This window comes from Brachyhypopomus gauderio, chromosome 2, assembly GCF_052324685.1.
Source record: "Brachyhypopomus gauderio isolate BG-103 chromosome 2, BGAUD_0.2, whole genome shotgun sequence".
Taxonomy (NCBI): Eukaryota; Metazoa; Chordata; class Actinopteri; order Gymnotiformes; family Hypopomidae; genus Brachyhypopomus; species Brachyhypopomus gauderio.
In genome coordinates, this window is record NC_135212.1 from 27,791,674 (window position 1) to 27,810,414 (window position 18,741).

General features: G+C 40.6%; 3 protein-coding genes across 7 annotated transcripts in view; 1 reads left to right on the top strand and 2 right to left on the bottom strand.

Moving 5' to 3' along the window:
- Positions 1-152: 152 nt before the first annotated feature.
- Positions 153-6,737, bottom strand: bend7 (BEN domain containing 7). 4 transcript variants are annotated; one of them, XR_013125790.1, is made up of 11 exons: positions 5,769-6,737; positions 4,990-5,064; positions 4,646-4,906; positions 4,087-4,218; positions 3,622-3,905; positions 3,137-3,362; positions 2,788-2,901; positions 2,618-2,674; positions 1,960-2,168; positions 1,649-1,816; positions 153-869 (listed from the first exon to the last, which is right to left on the bottom strand). XR_013125790.1 is itself a non-coding variant. In XM_076993203.1 (9 exons), exons 1-9 carry the CDS (start codon positions 5,830-5,832, stop codon positions 820-822), a joined length of 1,272 nt encoding a protein of 423 aa, XP_076849318.1. In that variant the 5' UTR covers positions 5,833-6,718; the 3' UTR covers positions 153-819. The 4 variants fall into 4 exon arrangements, 2 of the variants coding, with proteins under 2 accessions (XP_076849318.1, XP_076849308.1); XR_013125782.1 differs by having other exon boundaries at positions 4,646-4,915; positions 5,769-6,733; XM_076993203.1 differs by lacking the exons at positions 1,649-1,816; positions 1,960-2,168 and having other exon boundaries at positions 4,646-4,915; positions 5,769-6,718.
- A 1,303-nt stretch (positions 6,738-8,040) lies between these two features.
- prpf18 (PRP18 pre-mRNA processing factor 18 homolog (yeast)) lies at positions 8,041-12,878 on the top strand. 2 transcript variants are annotated; one of them, XM_076993241.1, is made up of 11 exons: positions 8,041-8,313; positions 8,613-8,690; positions 8,969-8,995; positions 9,753-9,851; positions 9,935-10,048; positions 10,129-10,275; positions 10,542-10,610; positions 10,739-10,879; positions 10,960-11,031; positions 12,402-12,557; positions 12,663-12,878. In XM_076993241.1, the coding sequence occupies exons 1-11, from the start codon at positions 8,248-8,250 to the stop codon at positions 12,741-12,743; spliced, it is 1,050 nt and encodes a 349-aa protein (XP_076849356.1). In that variant the 5' UTR covers positions 8,041-8,247; the 3' UTR covers positions 12,744-12,878. The 2 variants fall into 2 exon arrangements, with proteins under 2 accessions (XP_076849356.1, XP_076849362.1); XM_076993247.1 differs by lacking the exon at positions 8,969-8,995 and having other exon boundaries at positions 8,054-8,313.
- A 3,242-nt stretch (positions 12,879-16,120) lies between these two features.
- The window catches only part of LOC143508663 (protein diaphanous homolog 1-like), an 8,560-nt gene continuing 5,939 nt past the window's right edge, over positions 16,121-18,741 (bottom strand). Inside the window, exons 10-11 of the mRNA XM_076997324.1 lie at positions 18,567-18,683; positions 16,121-16,582 (exon numbers count right to left, since the gene is read on the bottom strand). Of these exons, the coding sequence (XP_076853439.1) occupies positions 16,291-16,582; positions 18,567-18,683 (409 nt within the window). The 3' untranslated portion in view covers positions 16,121-16,290. The remainder of the gene's footprint in view (positions 16,583-18,566; positions 18,684-18,741) is intronic.

The following is an 18,741-nucleotide window of genomic DNA, read 5'->3' on the forward strand; positions in this document are numbered from 1 at the left end:
ATTGGAGATAATTTTTTATTGCAGAACTTTGCAGTTAAGGTCTTTGTTGATATGCACTATGTGAAAAGTGTGATAAATGTCTTGCAGTAATATCTAAAATACTGTTAGCCTACTTCAGACACTTGAAATATATTGGTTCTGTTTACCAGTACTCCAAATCCATAGATCTATGTTTATTTATACATTTCAAGCACAAATTAAGACCAACAACGACACCCAGATTTATCGGGTACAGTACACCATACTTGTAGAGGTGCGTGGGGTTAGACTGAGGTTTTTTTTCCCTGACAGTTTTGACAATCAACATAGACCATCTGTACATACAGCAACAAGGAGTCAATCATTTTTAAGACAGCGAGGTAAAAATCCATGTAATTATAACGTGCGGCTTCACTCGGGCGTGCACATTAACACGGTCTTGTGAAGCACGTGAGTGAGGTTAAGGAAGTACAAACACATAGCTTTATATGTTTAACCACCAAGTCTACATCAATTTATATCATTCACACAAGTTTAAAACCACCGAATGCAACAGGAAGCGTCTTATGAAACAAAACATTCTTTTAACAGTGTATAATAGAGTTAGGGAGGTTTCTGTTGTTAAATGTGCAAGATCATGTAGTCCTTGCTTATTAGCAAAATGCCACTTTTTATACTGCCATCTTAAACTGTCTGGCCCTTGCATGTATCCAGAATTAACACTGAGCCAGTTGACTTTAAATGACCTTAAATGTTACTATGTGCAGTCCAAACCTATTCCAAGGAAAACAGGACTTCATTTGAAGACATGACCATCTTTTTTGCAAACATTGACCCATCTTAAGTATTTTCCATGGGAACCTGACTTTCAGCTTGTACATAATCTGTACCTGTAACAAGAAATATAGTATGTGTAAAAACAGAAATTATTTTACTTGTTTACATTAAAAATAATATATTCAATATGTTACCATTTAGGTACAATTTTTTTCATTCTTTGGCATGATGACTTCTGTTAAAATAAAGTATCATGAAGATATCATAAATGTGGCTTTGACAACAAGTAATTGAGCTCATAATCATTACTGCTTAAGTGGAATAATACAACACTATTGATATATTCTAAGCAGTCATGATTGTCTTGTTGAGTCATACAATTGTGTGCAAACAGGACTAAACCAGAAAACCAGTTCATTAATTTTAGTAATTTAAGAGGTTTAGGAACAAATCTTCTTTTGCAATAACACTGTTTGGACATCACTACCATCATCATTCCCTCTCGGGGGCAAAAAGTTTGTAAAATGTGTACATATGTACAGCAGTATTTAATAATTGTATACCCATAAATCATATACAGTACTGTTTGAAAGTTTGTGAAACAATGGTCATTGTTTTCTAAAGAAAAAGTGATAAGCTCATGAAATGAACACCCAATTCTCAATTTGTAAAGTAGACCTTCCAAATAAGGCACATTGAGGGGAAAGAAAGAATACATTTTCAATATTAATTCAACAAAAGTAATTTCTCTCAAAATTGGAAATCTGCCAAGTGCAAAAGTATGTGAACAATTAGTATCTTGTGGCACCTCCTTTTGCAAACATTACTTGAACTAAATATTTTCTGTACCCACAAACAAATATCTCATCTGCTTTTAGGGATTTTTGCTCACTCCATCTTGCAGAACGCCACCTGTTGAGATATTGGAGGGACATCTGGCATATACTGCCCACTTCAGATCTTGCCACAGTATTTCTATGGGACTGAGGTCCGGCCATTTCTTGGTAGTTTTGGGTCATTGTCCTGACGATCCATCTCTGTCCCAGCTTCATCTCCCTGACTGATGGCAGGAGATTCTTGTCAGAATTTTTTACATGATAGTAGATGTACATTTATCCCAGATGCTGTCAGATAGGTCTGCAACTCTCTGACATGTGTGTGATGTGTGGGTGGTGTGGAGGTGGTGTGTGTGTTGGCCTTTACCTGAATTATTATCTTTCTTGTGCTTCTTGGTTTAGGTTTTGATGGCCATGCACTTCTCAGCAGAGTTGTGAGTGTCATCCATTTGCAAATTATTTGTCCAACAGTGGATGGATGGATCTGGAATCTTTTGGAAATCTCTTGTAGCTTTCCCCAGATTGATATGTCGTCACCACCTTCTTCCTGATGTCCTCGGATGTCCCCTTTCCTCTCTGTAATGTTGATCCATGTGCTTTACACCTTGGCACGACAGTGGTTTGGTTGGTTTCCTCTCCCCTTTTATCAGTGTGGCTCAAGTCTTTCCCCAGGGACATCTCATTTGATTGGTCTGCTCAATTGATAACTTGCACATTCACGTGTGCACATTCATAGTAGTCTTTTACCTAAGCAGCTGTGGTTCATTTACTTTTGCACATGCTCTGATTCCATGTTTTTATTTCAGCTGGCAACTCACACATTTCCCTCAAAACAAGTAAATGGAATTGATGAACATAAACCTGACATTTTATATACAAAAAACATTAATAAGAGAATCATGGTAAAACAACAGAAAAATATAAACTACTCAAGGAGTTCACAAACTTTCAAGCAGCACTGTATGTAAATGTTGTTTAATGAGCATAAACTGAGGAAATCTCTTCAGTTAGAAGAGATTCTGTACCTGTTTTATCCGTACGTGTCCTGTTGTAGATCTCATCACAATCTGTAGTTGTCTCTGCTGTACAATCACACAAAAACATGCACAGGTCAGCAATGGTGTAAATATTAACTGTAACCATGACTAATCAGCAAGACAGATGACAATAGAGAACAACCACAAGGGTGCACAACCTCTTTTTAAGCGTCGTCGAGCCAGTTTGATCTGGTCTTGAAGGATCTGAACCCAGTCTCGTGGACCAGGAAGCTTCTCGATTCTGTTTGCCGTGCAGTACTTTTCTGTGAACACTAGACTCAAACAGAAACGTGTGAGATTTGTATGAGATCATCAAATTGCAAAATATCTTTTCTGACTTTGAGTACAACTCAGAGACATGCATGTAAATAATCTGTAACTATGCTGTCTATATAATTACAGTTTCCTAGAAATGCTTTAATGTTTTGGATCGTCCTATTCTTGGTCATGTTTCCCCTCTCTCAGCCGCTGTGCTGCATGCTGTCCAGGACGCTCACGCGCTCCCACCTTTGATGGCTCCCACTATGTTCTGGTCCAGCCCTTTACGATGGTCATTCAGGCCTCTCTTTCTCTTTCCATTTGGCAGCGAGTTGGCCAGCGTGGTGTCATCGAAGAAAGCACACACCAGCTTCCTGAAGAGGAGACTGCCTGAGCGTGTGTAGTTCACTAGGATGGAGTCCAACTGTGCCTTAGGGATGAATACGTCATAATCCTCCGCCAACCGCACCTCCGGCTGGGAGAGACAGACGGCGGAGATATTAATATACTTCATTAATACACATTCAAATGCACACACACACACACACACAATGAAAACACACACATGACAAAATCCTCAGCTAACCGCACCTCTGGCTGAGAGAGGCAGATGGCTAAGACACCAATGCATATTGTGGAAATACTTCAATAAATGTACACACACCTGTGTATGAACACATACACAGGAAAGCCTTTTTTTAAAAGCAGAAATTCAAACAGATAAACATCATTACCTCAGTAGAGTTTTGACCTCTATTGGGAGTGTAATGAGACGATAGTGTGGCAGCACACACGGAGGTAACTGGAGGGGAACGTTCAGGTCTCTCCCTGGATTGTGTTTCTTTTGGGGGCATCTCTTCAACACATTCAGCAGCAAGAGGTGGGAATGGGGGAGTGGCAGTCTTTGTGGGGGGTGGAGTTAAAGCGGTCACTTTATGAACTGCCTTCCTCTTATGAGATCTCTTTCTGGGAGCAGAAGAGCATGTGGTGCTCACAGAACAATGTTTCTCCTGGGAACCTGAGTATAACACAGCATGCATTGTTCTTGTTTAGGTCATAGGCATATATATATATATATATATATATATATATATATATATATATATATATATATATATATATATATATAAGCATGATGTCGTAGCTTGTGTGTGTGGGTGTATGGTGGAATGGGAGGGGCTGAGTGGTGCATGTTGTACCTCGTTGTGTCTGCATCAGTTTCCTCATTGTGCGTAACTCCAGCAGTATGGCCTGCAGCGTGTTCTTACAGTTGCACATACAGCAGGTGGGTCCAGTTGTCATGGCGGCAGGCACTGGGGTCATGGCCAAGTCTGACACAGAGCAACCGCACGCTATCAACATTCTGATGAAGTCGTACTACGGTGTTATGCTGTAAAAACAATGGCTTCCTCACTTGTCTGTGTAAGTGTGTGAGAAAGACTGCATGATTATGTTTGTAATCTAAGACTTTCAGGTGTGTAGATAGCCTGGGCTATATTTTAAGTTGATTTGCTGCAGTCACATTCTACCATGGTTCTAGCAAATGTCCCGATGGCTGTAAAATACACCCTGCAGAAATGAGTTTCTTCCATTATTCCTACACAGTAAAGTCATCAGCGTCAAGGTGTTCAGGCTTACACAGTGTTCTTTTCATCAGAAATCAGAGAGAGAGAGAGAGACAGAGAGAGACAGAGACAGAAGACAGAGAGAAATGGAAGAACATGTTCCATGTTTTATTGCCAGATGTCTAGATCCTACCTCTGCTTTTGGAGTTGTTAATCATCTTCTGGGTTTTGGAGCGGGTGTCATACTGGGACACTGGTGGCGTTGAGCTCCAGGAGTTCAGAGGCTCTACAGGGGCTTGGCTCTGAGACCCAGCCCAGCCGAGAGCCTCTTCTTGGGGCTCCTGCTTAAGGGCATGCCCTTCCCTTGTTGCCCGCTGGTACACCCGCCCTGCCTTGTCACTCAGCAGCTGCATCATGCCTGTGATTTGCCTCTTAATTTCCATGCCCTCCTCACCTAGCCAGGCTGAGAGAGTTAGTGTTAACACTACAGAGTCTAATGCTTGTCTAGAAAAACGGATAAAGCTTAATGTACTATACCTTCACTCTCAGAGGCATCCAGAGGTTCACTGTCTGTGTCATTATGGTCTGCACTATCAAATTCATGACCATAATCTACGACAAAACAGGGTACATTTATTTATTTATTTAATTTTTTAGATAAAATAAAAAAAAAAAGATTTGCCTCATATAGATAATAGTCGATAACTGCCGATCTTAAGTTAAGCATACATTTCAATCAGTTAAAAACAAAAGTTTACTCTGTACTGCGTGAACAATGATATTAAAAACAAGTTTATGATATTTTAAAGAAACTAATCCTATTCGTGACGTAATTCGCTCCTTGCCCGCTCCAAACCCCTTTCTGCGTGACGCAAAGGATTTTGCGGGTGCGGGCCGGTCATCTCACACTCTCTGGTTTATGCCCGCACACCATGCCACCTGTAGATAGCCTGATCATGACAGTAAAACTAAAACTGCACCGCGATGTGCACCCCCACAGAAAAATGTCAGTTTATAATAATGCTAAAACATTTGTTCCTTCGTTTAAATATATTTTAAAATGTCGGTTTCTTAGAGCTAAATTTGCATCGACTATAAAGAGGCACATCAACAATATGACCAAGAGAGAACTGGCCAGACGTGAACACTTGAGAAACGCATTCATGTTCTTTGGGGCATGACAACGGGGACATTGGGCATGCAGTACAGGTGCATTCCTGAGTCTTGCTCTAGCCATTCTCTCTCTGCCCTATTGTTTGTGGCGCTGCTTTTTGCTGACCAGAATGCCGCGTGCCTGCTCTACTAAAGCGTCTTACCTTGATCATTTATCAGTTTGAAGCTCTGCGATTTCCTGCTCCGTCTCCTCTCTGCAAACTCCATTTTAACAGAGAGAGCGCAGTAAAGCCAGAATCCGTCTGATTCGCACAGTTCATCAGCAGACAGCTGGACCGTGGTCCGTCTCTTTAATCAGTAAAAACTCATTACGCTGCCAGTCCCAGCTGACAACTCTCCCTTTGCCATATCAAAATAGAACTCGTGTATCCCAGAAAAATGCATTTGTCTCCGGGGCATCTTACATTATGTTTTGGTGTCCTTTCGGGGCCGCTCGTTTGTGATGTAAATAAATAAATCAGTTAATTCTTTAAAAATTCGTCACATCTAGTCCTTTGCGCCACCTGATGGTAGCGAATATTTTGTGGGTCAAAAAAAAATCTCCGAATGTCCAGATTTGCATTGGGCGGACGAAGCGGAGGCTGGAGTGTGAGAAACTATCATTGACTTGTTACTTCACGAAACTTTATGCGTCTCCGATCTATGTGAAGTCCTACATACTGATTTCTTCATACGACCTAACAACACTAAACAGTTGTTAGGTAGACAAGTTTCATATTTTAACATTTTTAGATGTGGTTCTAAGAACATCATTTTTTATACTTTATTAAACATTTTACAATTGCAATTGGAAAAGGAAAATGGAAGTTGTGTCAGTTTGTAACAAGTCTCCAGTAGGTTAATATTAACTACAATGGTTATTTAGAGTGATTAGTGCATATAATGCATTCATAAATGATGAACAGGTGGAGGTTAGACAAATATATAAAAAATAGACCCTATAAAAGTTTGCAGACAAAGATGGCGGCTCGCACATGTTCGCTACGCACGTATGTTGATCTAATGTTTTCGTCAGCTTATACAATTTCCAACAGACGGTATATCAACACATTGTATGTAACTGTGTCAAAACATTATTCAGCTTTTATCCTTACAGAATGATGATGCACAGACATAAGCATTTACATTTAATAAAAAGGTCCTTAAAAAGTGTAATACGTCTCTGAGCATAAGGCCTGATCATCATTCTACAGTATTCTTCTCCACTCAGTTATCCTTAAGATAATAAAAGTTATTTTTCATAGTCAGAGACAAAATGCAAATCAGTTTCCATAAAACACCGCTGCTTAGACACATTTAAGTTGTTCAGGTATGATTGCTGATTCTAGATATGGAAATGCTTTTTTAACAAGATAGATGTGCAATCCATATTTGGGAATAATGCAGATTTCCACACAAACCCGGAACATTTCCCATTTATAATTTTCTTTTTAATTTTATTAGACTTAAAAACCTAAAAAGTAATGTAATCTATGTGTTGGTAATGGGAGTGTAAAGAGAAGTGTTGGAAGTAATGGAAGTGTTTACATCAAATTATTTTGTCACATGCATGATGTACATGGACAAAACAAACATTGAAAAAAACGAGTCCAACCTGAATATCACTATATACACGGACATGCTGAGAAGCAGTGTGAGGAATGGCTGTGTGAAGGAGTGACTGACCAATTGTAATGAGCCAGAAGGCTGGATCTATAATGAATGGCCAAAGTATTCAGTGCAATCATTGTATTTAGGTTCTAAAAAGAAGACATGTCTGGCAAAAAACTTCCTTTCATGAAAGTGTAACGTATCTGTACTTAGTATGCACATAAGAGCATAGAAATTGATCAATACATGTATACAATACAATGCACTGTATAATCACCCAATACATGGTGTTGTATCATTAAGTGTGTAGATGTTACTTCAACACACAGCATTCTGTCTGTGATTTTGCCACTAAACGGGTCCATTTGGACAAATAATCATACCGGTATACTGCTCCATAGGTATATGGAAGAATTTTTCCTGTTGGTAGAGTCTGAGCGTTCGCCCATATAACTTATACAATCCTGATAATTAAGTTGATTTGCATAGGAACTTAAGAGTAGACATTGCCTTTATTGCGAGACATTTATTTTGAAGGACCTTATTAACGCAATGTAAATGCCTGAGTATTTGCATTATCAATGTCTAAGGACAAAAGTGTAATAATGCTTTGACTCACACGCAATATTTTGATATATTAATTATCTTTAATTAATAGATTTAGCTGTTAAAGAAATGGAATGGGTGGATAAAATATCCACTTCCTTTACCAGGATGCGCACGCATCTCTCAAGTGGCCTTGTTTCTGAAATCGTCTGTTTTATGTTTAATTACACACATATACTATATACGTACTCTGTTTTGTTATATAGAGATAGTAGAAACCCGACTCTTGTTTGGACGATGTAATGCGACACATTATCACGTAGAAGTGCAAGACGAACACTAAAGAGCGAATGCTCTAAAGTCAGTAGCTAAATAACCTAGCTTTCCCAAACAAGAGCACATTTAGCGGAACTGCGTAATCACAACTTCCTGTTGAGCAAGTAGCTAGCTGCAGTCGAATTCACATTTTGTGTTACTGTTAGAATAATGGATATTTTGAAGGCGGAGATTGCGAGGAAAAGAAAACTAATTGAAGAGAAAGAACTTGTGGACGTGAGTGCTAAACGAGATAGAAACGCTTTCCTTTGGGTTGGCTAGCATAGTCGTGTTTTAGGTCTTGAAGCTGCGTCACTAGCTCTTAGTTATCACTGACCAGCTAAGTAGCGCTTATGGTACACACACACACACACACACACACACACACACACACACACACACACACACAATACATGTTTATATAGAATACATGAGCCACTCATTCATGTAGTAACGTATATAGTATATACTATACATGCATGTTTATATATAGTATGCATGACACTCTCATTAATTTATTTTCATTACCTTTCTAGGATTCAAAGAAATACTTCAAAAGAGCCGATCTTGCCAGAAAAGAGGAAGAAGTCTACTTCAAAAAATGTGGATATAAGGCAAGCTAACCTTGCATTTAGGTCTAACTGCTCTAACATCCTCTGTATGTTCCTGAAATCATAACTCATATTTGATTAATCCACATCAGCCTGATAAAGTGCCCAGTCACGTTTCACTTTTCTACTTCTGTGCCTTATTCATTTTTCTTCCTTTCAGCCTGTCCTCTGTCACATAACTTGTATTTCCCTATTTCTTTAATTCTCTTTAATCAACTGCGTGAGAATCATCAGCTTATATCTTCTTCTCCGCTCTCTCTGTGTCCTGTGTGGGTGTGCAGGTAGTTCATGAACAGCCTGTGACACAGGTAGGGTTCAGTCAGGCGGTGACTGGCTCTGTTTGGACAAAATGCATGCCCCTCCCCCGAATGTCTTTTTCCCTTAAAGCATGAGGAAAGTAGGGCTTCATTTGTTTTTTTTAGTGAGCCTTGCTTTCAGTGTTTGCACCAAACTGATGGCCATACTGTATTTGAATGGCATTTTGTTGCCTTTGGCTCTAAGAACTGGAAGCAAATCTGTGTTTTGGAGTTTCATTGACCTGTCTTCCTGCCCCTGTCTGAAGACATCTGTTGTGTGTGATAAAACTGCTCTCTGATTTGTGCAGTTTTTATTTTTTACGTTTTATTTGTGTTTTTGACTTGACTGCTGTGCTACATTTTAGGTAACTGCATGATGCTAGAATAATCCAGTAATGCTAGAATTTGTTAGTGGGTTTGTACCAGTCACAGTAGAACAACATGACTTCACTGTGGATATGTCAGTGATCTGCTGGTTGGTTTTGAGGGCACATTTCCCATACCATGAATTTCCTAGTTTTATGAGGGATATTACTTCACTTATATTTTTACTATTAACATAATTTTTTTTAATATTATGTTGACTTGTATAGACATGCATACGGCTAACTAGTCAACAATTTATTTTCAGTCTTGCTTCTGTCAGCTCGCACTGATTGAGGTTCTGATTACAATCCGTGCCTTGACAGTAGTGTGAGGAGAGGTTGTGATTTTAAAAGAGAACATGGCAGGATCAGTCATTTGTTTTTATTTTGTCCCTTATCAAAAGATGGATGAAAAGAAGGAGGAGGCCACGCCACCATCTTCAGCCACACCTGATCTGGAGCTCACAGAAGAGAAGTTACCAATGACCCTCTCCCGTCAGGAGGTAGTCCCCACCGATGGCTGGTCTTTTGTCTTGTGCTGTGGTTACTGGTTGGTCGATACTGTATAACTGTGGGCTTGATGCAGGTGATCCGTCGTCTAAGGGAGCGTGGTGAACCGGTGCGTTTGTTTGGAGAGTCAGACTATGACACCTTTCAGAGGCTCCGCAAGATCGAGATCCTCGCACCTGAAGTGAACGAGGCAAGCACTTGCGTTTCAACCAGACCTCTCTCTTCAGAGTCTCAAGTCTGTGTGTTAACATGACCTGTCCATGTGCACAGGGCTTGAGGAATGATTTGAAGGCAGCTATGGATAAGATTGATCAGCAGTACCTGAATGAGATTGTGGGGGGGCAGGAAGCCGGAGAAGTGGACACGCAACATGATCTCAAGGTGCATGAAGAGAACACAACCATCGAGGAGCTGGAGGTACCTGAATCTCTACTCACAGTCTGTGTCTCTGTATCTCTGTATTCTAGCGGAATCATGTAAACCTGATTTCTAATGGAGTTAGTTGGGTGAAGGTTGTCAGCTTCACCTGAGGGCCAGCAGATGGTGCTGCAGTATAACTTCTGAAACCAATAGAATTTTTCATTTCACTACAATGCTGCAAGTTTGAATCTTTATTTAGTGTTTCTCCTTATATTTTAATATTGTGATAGAACTAATGTCTTTTAATTGATCTATATTTGCAGGCTCTGGGGGAGTCTCTGGGCACGAACAATGATGTGAGAGATATGGACATCATAGACAAAGTGCTGCGGGTATGACCTACTTCTACTTGTTGTGGACGTAATGGAACTCCTCAAATCTGCTGATTTGAATTATACAGGCAGTTGTGCAAGTGTTTGTGTGTGTGTGTGTGTGTGTGTGTGTGTGTGTGTGTGTGTAGTTTTTGCTAGGTGTGTGGGCTAAGGAACTAAATGGAAGAGAGGACCATGTTAAGCGCAGTGTCCAGGGAAAGTTGGCCAGTGCCACACACAAACAGACTGAGTCTTACCTCAGGCCTCTCTTCAGGAAACTTCGAAAGAAGGTATTGTGTCCCTAACAGAGCTCCATTTGGGGGGGGGGGTGGACTTCACCCAACCTAATGGTGATTCTCCTTTCCTTTAGAACTTGTCTGCAGACATTAAGGAGTCTATCACAGACATCATTAAGTATATGCTGCAGAGGGAATATGTGAAGGTGAGTCAAGTGATATTTGGTTTATTTAGAAAGCAATGGTTAATCTTAATGGGTTCATCTTGTCTAATCTTCAAACACAGTCTGAGATGAAATTCTATGCTTTTTCCCAAAGCTGTGTAAATGTTCCCTTTATAAACACATCGCCAGAAATTTTGAATGAACTTTGGGGTAAATAGATGAGGTTGCATGCTCGTATTCAACACTCACTTGGCTTGTGGGAGGGAGTATTTGCCCTGTACTTAAATCAACCTATTCCAGCCAGATGTGATTACAGCCGATCCAGCTCAGTATAAACCTCACTTATTTTCAGCCTTAGTGTAAGTTCCAGTAAAATACATATATTATACCACGATCAAAGCAAATACCTAAAAAAAAAAGTTTCTGTCTGTCAGCTTGAGAAGGGTTACAAAGTGATTTCTAAGACTCAGGAGCTCAACTGAACCACAGTGAGAACCATATTCTCCAAATAGAGAATACTTTAAAAAAGTAGTGAATCTTCCCAAGAGTGTCTGGCCTGCCAGAATTTCTCCAAGGGTGCAATATAAAATCATCCACATTGCGAAGCATCCTAAAACAACAGTCAAAGAGCAGCAGACATCTTTTACCTCGGCTGAGCTCATGCTTGTTCTTCATGGGAGAGTTGCATGGCGGAAACCTCACCTAATCACGAAAAGTCATAAACGCTCGTTTCACCGAAGAGCACCTGGACAATTCCCAAGCCTTCTGTAAGACTGGACTTATTTAATTTTTTTTGGATAACAGGTTCTGTTCTCTTTGGCTGAAAGCAAAAACACACTTAAGAATCACGCCAACAGTCGAATGGATTGGTGGCAGTGTTATGGTCAGTGTGCATTGAGCTGTTTTGTATATATTTATTTAATTGACTAAAAAAAAACCCTTTTACATAGTGTTCACCCAGTTTAGTCAGTGGCAGCTACAACCAGCTCCCAGTATTTCCCATAAGCACACAGACTGGGAGGGAGGATGAGTAACGCACACTGCCACTGGGGAACGCGACGCCACTGCCTCCTGCTTTGTTGACCCCAGCATGCTGTGACGAATGCCTGCTAGCATGTATCTGGAGGAGGAGAAGGCCTTTATCAGAATGGTCAGGAGACTCTGGAGTAACTCTGGAGGAAGACGTTCTGGAGTGAAATTTGCACCTAACGCAGGACCTGATAATCCCCCCAAAAAAACAGACAAAACAGCCTGTAATGTTTTCTGTGTAGCGTTGTAGTCTAATGTGTGATGTGATTTTGCTTCCCTTCATTCTCTGTACAGCGTTCCTATCCTACTTAGATTAAACCAATCCTGGTGATGACTGAGTCAGACTAATGTAGAAACTAACAGTTTGTTTTGGCTGAGTGCAGGCAAATGATGCGTACCTGCAGATGGCGATAGGAAACGCTCCATGGCCCATCGGGGTGACTATGGTGGGCATTCACGCGCGTACTGGCAGAGAAAAGATCTTCTCTAAACATGTGGCTCACGTTCTCAACGACGAAACCCAGAGAAAGTACATCCAGGTAAGTGTGTGATCTAGTAGTTCTGTCATTTTGTTTTATTCTTTTTGTTGAATTGGTGTATATGCATGTTCCATGATTTGAATGCATCTCTCTCTCTCTCTCTAGGGTTTGAAGAGATTAATGACGATCTGTCAAAAGCATTTCTCCACAGACCCTTCAAAATGTGTGGAATACAATGCTCTCTGAATGCCTTATACTGCATCATATGCACACGCACAGAACTCATTCTGTTGTAAATAAGCAATATATTGTAAATGCTGTCCAGTCACTAGTGAAAACATTTGTTTGAGAATAAAATCTTGTACCAGTATTAATGTAAAATGTTTCTTGTCGAAAATTGTGTCTTAAGAGATTTTTGGTGGTACTGTGGTATACTGTGTTTAGTATGATGCCATATTCTGTTCATTAGAACACATTTTCTAACTTTCTCATTTTCTTGGGTAAATCATTAATATACCAACAGTTTTACTGTTTACAGTGCTAAGGTAGAAATTCATGCACATCTTTCTTTCCTAATGAACTGAAACGGTCAATTGTCAGATGAGAGCATTTAGAAGCTTCTGGTTTCTGCTGACTCATTCACACGTGGGCACTCATGGGCTGAATTGTTTAAAGTCCTCTCACTCCTGCATGGACAGGAAGTGCTGCGTCACAGGAAGTGTGATGTTCTGCTCCTGGGACACACCAAAGAGACAAAATGCCTATTTACATTCGAGCACGTTCATTCATTCCTCACCGCCTCCTCATGGACTCTTTAAGTGGCTGTCAGCATGTCACATGCTTCACGTCATATATCTTTAAGGTATCGAATTCATAAGGTGTCTAAGACACACCCCCCCCCCCCCCCCCCCCCCCCCCGACCCGCTCTTGCCTGTTGGAGGAAATGACATGGTGTAGTCACTAGGGTGAAGGTGTGTGTGTGGGACGTGTAGTTCCAGATGCTGTTCACTCTGTCACTGTCCAGCACATTCGTAGTCACGTAGTCATGTAAGTGATTTGTAGTCATATTTCCTGTGTATTACACTCAGGCCCAGATGTCATGACCTCCTTGTTGGCAGCACTGGGACAGAGAGGAAGTGCAGACTATAGCCCCCAGCAGCCTTTGCTACGGTTTCCATGGTGGGGAGAGGCCTGTGACTCTAAACACACCACTCTGAAACTCCCCCCTTATGGAGAGGAGGAAACACACACATGCACGTCCATGACGCCCGGAAACATGTTCTTTCACACTTCGCATCTGGGAGTGTCTCTCTAACACACACACACGCTGTATGAGGGAATAACAGCTTCCAGCTGCTGTTGAAGGCCGGAACGAAACTCCACGGTGCCCCGACCCTGCAGGGTTGCTACAGCAACACTGTTCAGGAAGATCTGGACTTCATTAGTATGGAGCACAGAGTGTGTGCTTGGGAATAGAAGCAACTTGAAGAGTTAACCATGAGTCACACAACTCAAAAAAAAGTCAACTCAAGTTTTATTCTGGAAATTTGTTGTTCCAGAAGTAAATGCCTTAATTAAACAGAACACCTCGCTGTTTACTCAAAAGGTACAATGGACACACACACACATACACACACACACACACTGGTTAGATGCTCAAACAGCATCATAGGATGACGGTGGCAGAGCCAAAGGGGAGGCCTGCCCCCCGATCGGTCAATCGCGACATAATACTTCATTTGTGTCCATTTTACACTCGCCCAAGATCAAATCTCTTCCCAAGCGATCTTGGCAAACCTGAATATGTATTTCCTTTCGATCATCATTTGTACATGGACCCCTCTGATAAAGCCTTGGTCACCCTTTGGCCAACCCTTGAAAAAAAGTCTAGCTCCGCCACTGCTGACACAGTAGCCAAATCTCCACTGTTTACTTTACTGTGTTTTCCTGTGACCAGTGCAGTGGAAACTCGAAGCCATTGTGTGTGTGTGTGTGTGTGTGTGTGTGTGTGTGTGGGGGGGGGGGGGGGGCAACATCTTTCTGGAAATCCACCCCGCGTATAAACAATCTTCAGAGGATGTGGTGGAATCCGCTGGACTAAAGAACAGTAGATGTCAGGGAGCCAGCGGTGTGACTCACAGACGTCTGTTGTGTAACAAGGTGCTGACAGGCAGAGTGAAATTCCACTGAATCATTAGAGCCTCTATTGTCTTGACAAGGACACCTCCACCTGCAGGACAGCTGAGTGCATGGTGAGGGCTCGCTGTGCCACACGCTTGCTGATGAGGATGTGGGAGGGGGGATGTAGGTGGATTACGCTGCTCAGTTGACAAGGAGCTCTTCAGGAGAGTGAGATGGATGGATGGGGAAAGATTTCAAAATCTTTTGTTTCTAAATCTGTGAATAATGTATGTAGGTTTCCCCCAAATTTTAGGAGATACACTTGTACTTTCATGTGTTTAAAAACTGTTGGTTCTCCTTGTAATGAAGTTGACAAGTAAATCTGAAGGCAAACTTCAAAATCCACTAAAAACTGGGTCAGAATTATGCTCAATCTAAATGTAAGACAGCTAGTGTGTAATTTAAGTGAGCAGCCATGTGAAAGTGCCATGTGAAAGAACAAAATTGGATTTTGGCAGTGGCTCTCGAACAGCTGCAGGTCACACACACACACACACACACACACACACACACACTAAAGCTGGACTATTCAGTATGTGGGGCAAATATCTTGAATCCTAAGATTGTCATGTCTTTCTAAACATTGGGGTTTTTGACTTAATATCACTTCAGTTTCATCCTAATAACAGTTTGTGTGTGTGAATTTGTAGAACCTTCCCTGCTTGTGCGTAACGACCAGATGCCCATACCCAATATGATCAGAGCCTACGACTTTTATCTCAAAGCTATACATGGAACCCTAGCAGCAGATCAATACATTGGCTTCTCCATATATGGTTTATCATGTATTTAAATGTTCAAGTTCTCTAATTAATATTTATGAGGAAAGCGATTTTACCATGACCTTAGTATAGTGCAGAGGCTGAAGAACAAGAATGATCATCCTCATTCTACTTAGTGTGCTGTTATGAATAATAATTATTCATTATATATTCATATTATTCTGTTTTCTAATCGCATGCATCAGTTTTTTTCACCATCTTCTTGAAATATATCAATGACCTTAACAGTTTTTTGCAGTTGCTAAGACCCCAAAATTGGAACTTTTTGCACAATTGGAATGTCCAGCACAATTTGGAATGTCCACCTCTGCAAGCAACTGCCACACCCACATACCAATTATCCAAACCCAGTCCTCACAGGTAAAAACACTTCTAGCTATTTTATTTTATTTTATTACAAATCTTTAGTAATCACAGCCTAGGCCTTATAAAGAAGCCACAAGTTGCTTATCTTGGTTTGCATAATGGAGTCCAATACTGCACAGAGATGGCGAGGAAGAGGTGAGGATGAGGAAGAGCAAACATAAAGCATGAGATCAGAGCCATTTGCGCTGTAAAAATGTTTTAGTTAACTTAAAAATAAGTTCATAGAATGTTTTTGCACAAAGTTACATAAACTTAAAAAATTAAGATAAACTCAAGTGCACCCAACGTATTTAATTGTGCTGGAAAAAATAAAAGTGAATTATCCTCAGAAGTTAACATGAATTGCTGTTTCAAGTAAACATAATCTCAGATCAACTTAGAATTCAAGTACACCAAACTCATTTAATTATGTTTCAGCAAATATTTTAGCATCATCATTACTTGTTAACTGAAATGAACACAACTTAAGCGTAAGCGTAAAATAACTCAAGCTTAGAATTTAAGTGCACTAAACTCAAAAATGCATAGCCTATAGCAAATAACTGCCAAATGTGGAATACTGCATTGTGCATTGCAAATACAATGAGTAGGGTCTGGCCGTATATCTCACCCAGAGACCGTATATATAAGAGCACAATACCAATAAGTCCTTCGATGTCTATTTGGATGTTTCTGCATCTGAAGTCAGGATCACAGCCATTTATGCGCAGGACTATCTGAGATACACACTCATCAATAACCTTATAGTACTGTGGCCTGAGAGAGAGAGAGCGAGAGAGAGAGAGAGCGGGATAGACAAGAAGATGATCATTAATATTGGACAGTGTTGTATAAAGTATTAGAGACCCATACTTGAGTAAAAGTACAAGTACTCTATCAAAAAATTGACTTGAGTAGAAGTTGAAGTGTTCTTTAAAAATTTTACTTAAGTAGAAGTACAGAAGTATTCAGCATTTTTTGTACTTAAGTAGTGCAAGAAGTTTATTCTAAAATTTATTACTCAAGTACTGAAAGTAAAAAGTATTGTGTTTTGAATTAATTAAAGAAAGCCATCAAAGTTTGATTATCAATTGTTTTTATATATCACTTGCAAATCAAAGATGTCAAAGACCACAAATACAAGTGGTCTGTATGTACAAACAAGTAGCAACTTTAAAAACTGGGCTTAACACTTCGTACACAAAAAACATGACCTATGTCCCGCTACGTCATAGGTTTGATGTTAATTTAGCTAAGAAAACGAGGTGTATTTTGGACGTAAAATTTGTCTGTCGGATTCTAAGGGTGAGCCTACTGACCTGCGTTTACCCTCAATAAATGCCCTCACCCTATAAAAACACTACACTATAAAAATGGGCACATGTTTAGTCAGCATGAAAAGAGACACGGCTTACTGTTGCTAAAAACACATCGGCTTTATGATTGCCAGCTAATGTTAAGTGAACACTGCAGCACGTCATGAACATAATTAGGTTAGTTAGCTAATTATGTTAGCTCAAGCTGGTGTGTCACCTGTACGTTATATTTATAACTTACATTAATGTGTTTCTTCAAGTTCGAAGGTGAATTTTTGAAGGCCAATATTTCATCCTCTTTAGGGAGACAGAGATGGCACTTCATCCTATAGGAATTTACTTTCATTCCAGCAAACGCAAACACTGTCTCTAGGTAGGGCCAGGGTGGTCTCCTTCCTCACTCTCACCACCACGATCACGCGATGTTGAAGGTGTGGAAGGTGCCAATATATGGACATTAAAACGCCATCAAGCTTATTATGCAGCACTTATGCAGCTATTCTGCTGTTACCAAACACAATACCATCTCTTTAATGAGATAAAAAGCAAATTATTTGGAATAATTTCGAGTATATGTGCATTATGTAAATTAAGCTGAAGGTGCTGGAAAATACTGAAAATGGACCTTCAAAGTGCCGTACAAGTGCATGAATTCCACCTTGTAACTTCGCACGCACAAAAATCGAGAGGTGCACGACCTCGCGACGCGACCACGCGCGTGTGGCCAACGCGCATGGACGAAGCCACCGCGATTGCGTCATTTTTGCCGCGCGGACCCTTGCGGCAGTCACGACGTGTCAAGTGAACCTAGATTACGAAGCTCAAGTGTTCAGTGAAGGCAGCAGCAGAGTAAACGAGACGCGACCGGAGCATGCGCAGTTTTCTCATAAGACAGCCTGATCGCTTGACCCGGTGACAGCGCCAGCTTACATGTTTATAATTGTAACGAGTAACTATACAGCACGTAAAAAATGTATCGGGGTAAAAGTATTAAACTGATGGAAAATATGTAGTGAAGTAAAAGTGGAAGTAGGAGAAAAAAATAATACTCCAGTAAAGTATAGATACAGCATTTTAGTACTTAAGTACAGTAGTGAAGTAGTTCTACTTCGTTACTATACAACTCTGATATTGGAGGTATCTTTAATAAATGAGAACTCATCTCCAACCTTAAGGGACATTCATTTTGTATCACTGACACAACCTATTGTGTTTTCTAAATGAGAACATTCAAAGTCTTTATTAAGGCTGGGCGGAGCCGTAAACGCCCCACTTCTTCCATTTCCATTCCATCACCACTTCGTCCATTTCTCCCTCATCCTTCGACCTGGCACTTTGATGTGGTCCCTTATCAGTCTCCACATACACCACCCATCATTCTCTTTTTCATCCCAACACACTGAAAGGTCTCAAGGAAGGTCGCTGTGAGGGGTCAGAGGTCATACCTAATCATGTAGTTGTTGCGCACCAGCAGCAGGTGCTGCATGAGTGACAGGAAGTGCCCTTCTGCTTTAGAATCCTTCACGTTGTTCAGAAGCATCTGGAACACCTCCGATATGTCAGTAAACGCCACGCTGTTAAGGATCTTCACACAGATGCATGCACACGTGTAACAGCAAC